The sequence below is a fragment of the Gekko japonicus genome, unplaced genomic scaffold (genome assembly GCF_001447785.1).
Source record: "Gekko japonicus isolate JY-2015 unplaced genomic scaffold, Gekko_japonicus_V1.1 scaffold1871, whole genome shotgun sequence".
Taxonomy (NCBI): Eukaryota; Metazoa; Chordata; class Lepidosauria; order Squamata; family Gekkonidae; genus Gekko; species Gekko japonicus.
The window spans coordinates 196787-207859 of NW_015163659.1; the positions used below are offsets into that span (position 1 = coordinate 196787).

General features: G+C 46.7%; 1 protein-coding gene across 1 annotated transcript in view; it reads right to left on the reverse strand.

The window, feature by feature from the left end:
* Positions 1 to 4314, reverse strand: part of LINS1 (lines homolog 1) — a 17399-nt gene extending 13085 nt beyond the window's left edge. Inside the window, exons 1-2 of the mRNA XM_015407720.1 lie at positions 3907 to 4314; positions 3716 to 3805 (exon numbers count right to left, since the gene is read on the reverse strand). Of these exons, the coding sequence (XP_015263206.1) occupies positions 3716 to 3805; positions 3907 to 4314 (498 nt within the window). The remainder of the gene's footprint in view (positions 1 to 3715; positions 3806 to 3906) is intronic.
* Positions 4315 to 11073: the final 6759 nt, after the last annotated feature.

Consider the following 11073-nt stretch of genomic DNA (forward strand, 5'->3'; position numbering starts at 1 on the left):
ATTTTTGGGTGCTAGGACACGATGGGGCACTATTAGGGTTGCCAAATCTAAATCGCCCGGGAGCGGGGGGCTCCCGGACGATGTCGGGGTGGTGCGCGCACGCGCACGCCGGGTGCACATCACCCGGAAGTGACGTTGCACGCTGGGGGCGGGGTTTTCCCGGGGCCCTGATTCCGGCGCGCCGGAAATCGGGGCTCCGAAGCGGGGGATTCCCCGCCCCCTGGCTGCATTTGGCAGCCCTAGGCACTATTCTAGGAAATGCCAGAGACTCTACAGTAAAAACCATAGAGTTTCTGGTGTTTCCAAGAGTGAAATGAGATCACTTCTGCGTTCCCCCCAAAGTGGTGCCACACCACACATAATGCCAACTTTTAAAAAAAGAATTCTTCTGCTGCTGCTTGGATAGGATTGCCAAGTCTGATTTTCGCCGCAGCGAGGGACTCCCGGCTAGCGGCTGGAGTGCACATGCGCCGCATCCACATCACTCGGAAGTAACGCGACCACGCCGGGCATGCTGGGGGCGGGGCCACGACCAATGTTCCCTCTAAGCTGCGGAGTCTTGTGAGCAAAAATTCTACTTTGTGAGCTACTGGCATAAAAGCTGTGAGCGAGTGATTTGGCTACTGCATAAATTAGTTTGCTCTGGAGCCAGCCTTCCAGAGCAGAGACAAAAATCTGTGAGCCGGAGGCTGAAAAATGGTGAGCTAGCTCACACTAACTCAGCTTAGAGGGAACACTGGCCACGACCATCCGAGGGAAAAACATAGAGTTTTCCCTCGGATGACCGTGGCCCCGCCCCCAGCGTGCCCGGCGTGGTCGCGTCACTTCCAGGTGATGTGCACATCGGGGTGGGGTTCCCCCCCAGGGCCCGATCTGCCGGCGGCGGGGAACAGGCCTCTGGGGCGAGGGTTTCCCCACCCCCGAAGGGGACTTGGCTAGCCTATGCTTGGAGCAGCAGTGGGAGGTCTCCCACTCCAGCAGGAGACCTGGCAACCATGTACCCAGTGGCGTCCTGACCCTCAAGCAATCACAGGGCTCTTCCTCTTCCCCGTAAACTCCTTGAGATGTGGACAAAATTCAGAAGCCGGAATGCCACACTCGTTTTTGCAACATGAAGCGCATCCTCCTCCAACCGGCTTGGAAGTTCCATTACAAAACGCCCTTTCATCTTTACATCTGCAGCACCCTCCAGAGTTGAAAAATCTCATGAAATTGTATTCTCCTTCATCGAACGACAGAAACACTAACCCAAACCACACAGTCATCCTCAACATTATGCTTCTATAAATATAGGATGCTTTTTTAAAAAATTGAAACCTTGACAACTAAGAGAAGGAGAATAATTCTATTGTCTGGGAAGGGCAGAAGTACAATGAAACATTTGGAAGGCACATAGATTACGGTGAGAAACAACAACACTACTTTGCAGCTCTGGGATTGGGCTGGAGGTCTGGCACTCCAGCTTTTCAACTGTGTTGGCAGAGTAATTTACACAGCAACAGTGCACAACCAGATTAAAGAGAAGATGGTGGCTCAAGTGGTTAAGACGCTGAACTGCAGGCTGTGAAAGGTCAGTAGTTCAGCAGTTCGAGACCCGAGTGTGCCGCATGACGGAGTGAGCTCCCGTCTCTAGTTCCAGCTCCTGCCAACCTAGCAGTTCGAAAGCAAGAAATTGCAAGTAGATAAATAGGTACCACTTCAGTTTGAAGGTAACAGCGTTCCATGCGCCTTGGTGTTTAGTCATGCCGGCCACATGACCACGGAAACGTCTTCGGCCACCGCTGGCTCTTCGGCTTGGAAACGGAGATGAGCACCGCAACCCTAGAGTCGGACTCGACTGGCTTTCGAGCAAGGGAACCTTTACCTTTACCGTTAAAGGTTTATTTAGGAATTAACATACTTGATAGGAAAGAGGAGAAACAGAGAGAGGTTCCTAACTACATCTCTAGCTGAGAGAGAGGGTAAAACTGAGTGTGGCACTTCCAAAAAGAAGGGGGAAATTGCCTTGAGAGTAGCAATCTGGAGACAGACAAGGAACGGCACTTAACAGGAGAGAAGGTGCTGACCTCACTATCCTATCTAATTGTCTTCTTCCAGGGTCATCGTCTTCTTCAGTTTGGTGTAGTGGTTAGGAGCGCAGACTCTAATCTGGGAGAACCAGGTTTGATTCCCCACTCCTCCACACGCAGCTGCTGGTGTGACTTTGGGTCAGTTACAAGTTTTTCAGAGCTGTTCTCTCAAGAGCAGTCCTCGAAAGAGCTCTCTCAGCCCCACCTACCTCACAGAGTGTCTGTTGTGGGGAGGGAAAGGGATTGTAAACCACTCTGAGACTCCTTTGGGTAGTGAAGATTGGGGTATAAATCCAATCTCTTCTTCTTTGTACACCAGATATTGTACACTAGAACTTGAGAAGGGGTGCTGGAAAAAGCAAAGCCCACAAGATTTATCTTGTTACGTAAACCTTCAAACTTTTCTCAAGAAAGTGGCTTGGTGAGTACATCTGGAGTCATTTCATCCATAGGACAGTATTCCAACTCAACAAGTCCTGCTTCTTGCATGTTTCTTACTAGGTGATGCTTCACATCCATGTGTTTAGCTCTTAAGTTGATCTTAAGTTTCATGCACGCTTGGTGGTCTTCAAGGAGCTGTACTGATTTGGGTTCCTCTATCCCAAAAGTCTTGCATTAGTTGCAGTATCCGTTTCAGCTGTCTGCAGCTTCAGTTGGCGTCACAGCTACAGTTTCTTGCTTCCTTCCTGCTACTCCAGCTGACTTCCCCGGCACCATAGAAGAATAAATGTCCACTGGCTGACTTTCTGTCTGTAGTATCTCCTGCCTGGTCTGCATCCATGTATCCCACTAATTGTATCCCACTAGTCTGGGATTGTCACTTGTTGGTAACTTTAGTCTCAGATGTGCAGTGCCACACAGGTACTTTGCAAGTCTTCTGACTGCATTCCAGTCCCTTTTGCGTGGTGGTTCCATCTTTCTGCATGACATGCCCACAGCTGCTGTGATATCTGGATGCATCAATGTGTTTAAGATGATAGTGAGCAAAGCTGCAGTTTTTAGAGGATCCATATCTATGTCCTCAAGCACTGCAGGAAGGCACTGGCCATTTTTAGAGAGTGTCGCCTTTCTCCTGCCTCACAGTGTAAACAAGACACAGAGTAGGGAAGCTGGGATGTAATGATGGGTCTAAGCAGGGCTCTTTTTGTAGAAAAAGTCCAGCAGGAACTCATTAGCATAATAGGCCACACCCAACACCAGAAACTCATTAGCATATTGGGCCACACCCCTGACAGCACAGCTCATTAGCACATTAGGCCGCACCCCCATGTTACCAGAAGTGTGGTTATCCAGCCACACCCACCTTTTGCTTGTTATTCTGTTTACCTTGTTTGTTGTCAAAACCCAGGGCTTTTTTTGTAGCAGGAACTCCTTTGCATGTTAGGCCACACCACCCTAATGTAGCCAATCCTAATGATTTTTGCTGTTGGGTGTGGCCTATTATGCTAATGAGTTCCCGCTGGGCGTGGCCAACTTGGGAGCCAGCCGGAACTCCGTTCCTGTCCAAAAATAGCCCTGGTCTAAGAGGGAAAGGGCCAAAGGAAAAATAACTCACTTCTAGGAAAAGTTGCCTTAAAAAGTAAAGACAAAAGGGCAGCACAAAACTGGTACTTTTGCTTAAGCAAAATGCGCTTCCCGAGACTCACCTCTTCTCTTAACTGAAGATGCACGAGGGAGACCAAACTTTTACAGGCCATGTGAGACATCAGCTTATCAGGCGTGCGTAACAAGAAAATCTGCAACAAGCGGGGAAAGGGGGCAAATTTCAGATGAGAGCTGCCGAATGATTATCTGACTCTTAAAATACTGCTGCTTTAAAAAAACCCCAAAAACTTACCAATTTTGTGTCAATGCTTGCTTCTTTCACAAGAGTTCTAACAATGCCAAGATACTTCTGTTTTATTCCCGCTTCCATCCCTGGGTTCTGCACTTTGGTGATCATCATCTCCATCAAGGTTAACTGAAGCAGAGTTATTTCCCGCGGGCGGTTCATGTTTTCTGTTGTATCGGGTTCCATATTTCTCTCGTGGGATAGCGAATCCGAAGCAGCAGAGCCCCCAGTGCTCGGAGCATCAGAAGAAGACAGACACTTGCCTGTATGAGACTCCCTGGTTTCTGCTGACAAACGTTGGGACGCAGTGAGAGGATCCAGAAGAGCAGCGTAACTGTGACTATCTTTTGTTAATGGGAGACCTGTCAGTATCTCATCATACATCTGCTGCAGGAGATGAAAGCGAGTCCCCATTGTGGGAAAGTTCAGTATTTTCAAGAATTCTTTATGCTTTCATGAGGTCACTTCTCAGGTGAATAATGTTCCCCATTAAAAGAGAACCATTAGAACTTTGTATGCTGTTCCACCCCTTAATGTACCTGGATGGGGGGGAAAGACATTGTATAAGATCAGCAGCATGAACTTCTTCAATTAGTAAGAAACCCAAATAATTCAGACTAGAAAGGAACATTCTATTTAGCTTTTGACAAAACAAATGTCTTACTACGTCCGTGGATCCCCCACGCCCCAGCCAAAAGAACCAAATTACACTTGGGAAGAATACATTGCCGCCAAAAGAATAAAATATTTTGGGAATATATTAAATACTGAACGTCCACCTTCCTCTGAGAGTGTCTAGGCACCAAAAAAAGAGTTGAAAATTCAAAGCTGCACCCTTTCCTAAGAGCTTGTTTGGCGGTGCACAGGGATGTATGGCATACTAATAAACCACGGAGGAAAGAGGGCCAACAGAACTGAACAATGAAAAGTTGAAGGAGTTGGTTTTTACCCTGAGGAGTGCCAAAGATGGCTCACAATCTCATTCCCTTCCTCTTGTAGTATGAATGGGAATATAAAGATTTTTTTATATAGGTTTTTTTCTTCTTGATAGTTTATATTCATATTTTTTCTTGGTTTTATGGATTTCTCTTTTAAGTAATATTTTATTAGAATGTAAGAAAGGCCTGTTCTATAGAAGGATTTCCCCTTGTAGGTCTGATATTGCTAGCAGACAAGATAATAGGTACAAAGTTCATGATTCTGTAGTTCTTAGGGTTAGGTTAAGTAAAATGGCATTTTAGGTTAGGTTAAGTAAAATGGCAAAACCTTGCCCATTATCATTTTAGGTTAGATTAAGTAAACACTTAGATTTTATGTAGGTACATCTCTCTTTACATGTGGCCAATCAGAAGATTATTATTCAAATTACCATTGTCTTTTATAACCAATTATGCTTTTTAAATATTGTTTTCTTGATGATGTCAGTCCATGTATAAAAGATCATGTATTTCCTGCATCTGAAAAGAAGAAAATATATTTCCTGAATATGCTGAGAAGAAAACAGTCAATTTTTGATGAGTTATTTGGTCCAACTGTTTTCCTGTTAATTGAAATAAAACATAGATCTTCCTCCTCATTTGACTTCATTTTTGACATGGAACCTAATATGTACAACACTCTCCCCACAACAGGCACCTTGTGAGGGAGGTGAGGCTGAGAGAGCTCTGAGAGAACTGTGACTGGCCCTAGGTCACCCACTAGGCTTCAAGTGGAAGAGGAATGGGGAATCAAACCTGGATCGCCAAATTAGAGTCTGCCGCTCTTAACCACTGCTCCAAAGAAGGAGCACATGAATCTGCCTTCTGCTGAGTCAACTCCTTGGTCCATCAAGGTCAGTATTGGAAGCAGATCTCCAGGGTCTCAGGCAGAGGTCTTCCCCATCATCTACTACCTGATCCCTTAATCAGAGATTAAACCTGGAACCTTTCTCAATATCAAGGAAAGCTCTTGCACATCTCAACAATACTGTACTAAAGCAAGTTCAGCACAGGATGTGTCTCTGGTTGTATAATCCCGTCTTGATGTTTAGAAATTTCTTCTTCTTGTTGTGAGATAGCTTGTTCCAAACCAGCTATTGCCTTGGTTTTAAGTTGTGCCGTTTCTTTGGCTTTCCCTGTCTCTTCTGCAATTATCTCCAGCTTGTGATTTGTTTCTTGTAGCTGTACGCTAATTGGGTCTATCATTGTTGCTACTTTGTCCGTCCAGCGTTCTAAAGTGTCTGTTATTAATGTTTCAAACAACAAGATATCATCAGATTTCTTTGAAGCAGAGTATTTACTGTTGAAAATAACAACAACAACAATAACAACAACAATAACAAAGCAACAACAATAACAACAACAACAACAAAGCAAGTTCAGCATAGGAAGCTGCTTCATACCAAGTCACACCATCTGTCAGTATTGTCCACTCTGACTGACAGAATCTCTCCAGTCTCAGAGAGGGGCAGGTCTTTCTTAACACCTCTTCCCCAAAGACCCTTTACCTGGAGATGCCAGGGATTGAACCTGGGGAGCTTTTGCATGAAAAAGCAGAGGCTCCGCTACTGAGTCACGACCCCACACCCTGGATGGGATAAAAAAGTATTTCACTGTTGGAACTGGGGGGAACTTGGTTTGATTCCTCTGAAATGTGATGCTGAAGGAAAATGTTACCAATTCCCTCCTGCACCCAGTCAGAGATCCTGAACTGACACTTTTTTTGCAGCTCCGCTGGACAAAATGTTCGGCAACAGAACTCTCCTGCATTTATCTTATTAAAGGCAGATTAACAACCTTTAATTCTGATAACATAAAAGAATAAGGGGTTGTGTGCAGCCTTTGAATATAACCAGGGGTTGTTTCATAGAAAAAGAGCTAGGGGAACTCATTAGCATAACTCATTAGCATATGCCACACCCCCTGACATCAGGGGCCCGGCGGTGGACCTGCAAGGCCAGCGGGAGTGCGAGGAAGCCCCGCCAAGGCCCTCCCTGGCCCCAGGCAGGCAGGGGTGCGGAGAGGTGGGGAGGAAGCAACTTACCCTCCCTCTTCTCCTGCCTCCTCCTGGCTGAATGAGGGCTGGAAGCGGGGCAGCCGGAAGCAGGGGCGGGGCTTCGTCATGTGCCCCGCCCCCCTGCACCTCACCCAGGGGAACTGTGTTCCCCCGCGATCCCCCCCGAAATGACCTCTGAATATAACCAGCAAACCAGATAGAACTGCAGAAACGTTTATCTTTTATTGAGACAAGAGGTTAGTTTCTTTAGTGAGCTGGACAGAATGGAATACAAGCATGAAAAAAGGTTCAGGTGGGTAGGCACGTTGGTCTGAAGCAACAGGACGAAGTGCACGCACTGTCACGGCAGGACCAGGGGGCGTGACGCAAGCAAGCAAAAGTCCAGGAACAGTCCGAGGTCAAGCCGGGCAAACCAGGTAGCAAGGTTCAAGCAGGTTTAAATCACAGTCCAAAAGCAGGGTCAGACATACCAAAGTTTCAAGTCCATAAATCACAACGATACCAGAGGAGTCAGAGATGCACGCAGGGTCAACAAAGCCGAAGGTCAAAAGCCAAGGATCAAGCCGAGAAGAATTCCACAAGGTCTGGAGCAGAGATGCAAGGATTCAGGTCCTGAACAAACGACGTTGCCAGCACAAATGACTGCTGGCAACAGACTTGCATATATACAGTGCTAGCTAATCAACTCATTAGCTAGCCAGGAGTGAGGACAGGATCCTGTCAGTAATCAGGGCTAAGAGATCTTCTGGCACGCATGCGTGCATTCTGCCTTCGCTCTCTCAGCTGTTGTCTTCTTACATTCCTGAGCCTGGTTACAGGTGGAGGCGAGTCTGATGATGAATTACTGGGCTGCAGCAGAGACTGATCCCTTGCAGGTGTTCCCTGGGAGGCTCTATCCTCCTCACCACTTAGATAGCTTTCAGCTACAGGATCCAGTCTTTGCCTTTCTGCTGCAGTACTGTCCTCAGGAGCCTGTTCAGGGTCCTCAGGAGCCTGTTCAGGGGCATCAGCAGGGGCAGGCATGACATCAGCAGGGGCAGGCATGACACGCACATGGAAGCTTATACCCAGAATCAGGGCTATTTTGGGGCAGGAACGCACAGGAACGGAGTTCCGGCTGGCTCCCAAGTTGGCCAAGCCCAGCAGGAACTCATTAGCATAATAGGCCACACCCAATAGCAGAAACTCATTAGGATTGGCTCCATTAGGGGTGTGTGGCCTAACATGCAAAGGAGTTCCTGCTACAAAAAAAGCCCTGGGTTTTGACAACAAACAAGGTCAACAGAATAAGAAGGGAAAGGTGGGTGTGGCTGGATGGCCACACTTCTGGTAACATGGGGGTGTGGCCTAATGTGCTAATGAGCGGTGCTGTCAGGGTGTGGCCTAATATGCTAATGAGTTTCTGCTGTTGGGTGTGGCCTATTATGCTAATGAGTACCTGCTGGGCTTTTTCTACAAAAAGAGCCCTGCCCAGAATTAAACTCTATTGGTCTTAAAGGTGCCACTGGACTCAAGAATGAAAAAAGCTCACTCTACAGCAACTATGAAAATTAACGCTAAAATTATCAAAGTACTGAGCACTGCATTTTAGCAAGTAATAGTTTTAAATGCAAATCAGTTTTTAGTTGTTCATCTCACTGCTTGTAGGATAATCAAACAGACAAAACTATCCACACAAAAAATCTGACCTATTCTGTTCTGAAACTTATCAGTTTTTATCTCATCTCTAAACTTTGTCTATCATAATCATGTGATATTACTCAAATAACTGATTTGTTCATAACTAATAAGAGACAAGAAACATGAGTGCTAACTAGCTAGCATAACCATGTGATCTAATATTGATAACTGATTGGTTCTTAACTAGATAAGCATCATATGTGCTAACCTGCAAGTGCATAGGAGATATACCTGGTAAAGCAAGATAAGGCCAATCTCAACCTTCAGCCTACTTTTCCTGTAACTAGTTCAACTAACTGTCTAAAATAAAAATACTAGAAGTAAACAAAATTTGTGGACAGTTAAAAGTGCTTGAGCTCTCGATTAATTTGCAAATTTAGCAAGAAAGGCTTAGTGATGTCACATGGACCACCAAAATGACAAATAAGTGGGCTCTAGATCAAATCAAGGAGCTGCGGTGGCTCAAGTGGTTAAGACGCTGAACTGCAGGCTGTGGAAGGTCAGTAGTTCAGCAGTTCGAGACCCGGGTGCCGCATGATAGAGTGAGCTCCCATCTCTAGTTCCAGCTCCTGCCAACCTAGCAGTTCGAAAGCAAGAAATTGCAAGTAGATAAATAGGGACCACTTCGGTGGGAAGGGAACAGCGTTCCGTGCGCCTTGGTGTTTAGTCATGCCGGCCACATGACCACGGAAACGTCTTCGGACAGCGCTGGCTCTTCGGCTTGGAAACGGAGATGAGCACCGCAACCCTAGAGTCGGATTCGACTGGCTTTCGAGCAAGGGAACCTTTACCTTTACCTTTTAGATCAAATCAAGGCTGAGCTCTCCCTAGAAGCTAAAAAGACTAAACTGAAGCTATCACACTTGGGTCACATTATGAAGACCAGATTCCCTGGAATAGACTATAATGCTGGGAAAAGTTGAAGGCAGTAGGAAAAGAGGAAGACCCAGCATGAGACGGATCCACTCGATCAAGGAAGCCACCAGGCCCTCAGTTTGCAAGACCTGATCTAGGCTGTTCATGATGTGGGAAGTGGGAAGCCACTTGACAGCACTTAACACACACACACACAACACAATACATGCTTGCTTGAAAGGCTGAACACTCCAAAGTGCTATATAATCACAACAGATCAATATTAAAGGTACAAGAGTGCTTTGCATCAGCCCCCCTCTCCCACATACTCTCCATCCTTCGCTGGTCAAAATCTATCACCACATGTAGCAACTGCTGGCTCATTCTCTTCTTTCTTCACTCTCCCTAGGTTCCTCCCTTGAGGACTGAGTCTATGCATGCCACAGAATAAGGTCATAGAAGCTGGAACAGACTGTACTGACTGACTGTACTAACTAACATGTAGGGGGTGTATATAAAATGAACCCCCCCCTACAAGTTCTAAGCTAAATCTTTAGAGAAAGAGGTTATATGTTGGCCATCTTGGATTTTATGTAAATCAATTAGCACCAAATTTTATGTCAGATATACTGTTTTATCATGCTGTTGTTTGTATGTATATTTTAACCTTTGCAAGCCGCCCCGAGCTGAATATTGGATGGGGCGGGATGTAAATCCCAAAATAAAATAAATAAATAAATAAATCAGTCTGTACCCTGCGTGCTAGCTTTCTGCTTGCAGGGACCTGTTGTAGTACAGTCTGCTGTACCTAGGGTTGCCAGCCTCCAGGTGGGGCCTGGAGATCTTCCGCTTTCCCAACTGATCTCCAGCTGACAGAGATCAGCTCCCCTGGAGAAAATGGCTGCTCTGAAGGGTGGACTCCGTGGCATTGTGCCATGCTGAGGCCCCTCCCCTCCCCAAACCACACCCTCTCCTGGATTCACCCCCAAAGTCTCCAGGTATTTTCCAACCCAGACCTGGCAACCCTAGTTGTACCAGCTCAGGACTCTACCACGTTATTTCTGCTCACTCCAGAGCCTCGAAACACCACCCCCCCCCAAACCCACTCAATTCTCAGCTGCCGCACCGACCCCACGCATTGCTAGGCAACCCCTGGGGCGAGCATCTCCCTTGCCTTCGCATCCCCTCCCCTTTCTCTGTCGCAAAGTCCTCACCCGAGCTTTACGGCAGCGAGGGAGGCGGAGGCTCGCCGCCTCCCGACAGATTAAGATGCAAAGCGGGCCATAGAGACGGTACCAGCATAGAGCGGCATTTACTCAGCCTAAACTTCCGGCGAGAGAGAGGGAGAGTGAAGGGCTGGGAGCATAGAGATAAGGCAACGGTAACGACGACTGCATTCACAGCTTCCGGCATTGAATTGAAAGCCACCATCTCTATGTGTGCAGGGTGGTATGGCTTCATCTCTGACATCTCTGGTGGAAGCTTAAATGACACACACGCATAACTAACGGCAACAGATTTTATATAGATTGTATATGAAGGGTTGCCACTTTCTGGAAAGTCAGGAATGGCTTCATCTCTGACATCTCTGGTGGACGCTTAAATGGCACACAGGCATAACTGTTGTACGCACCGCTTATGAAA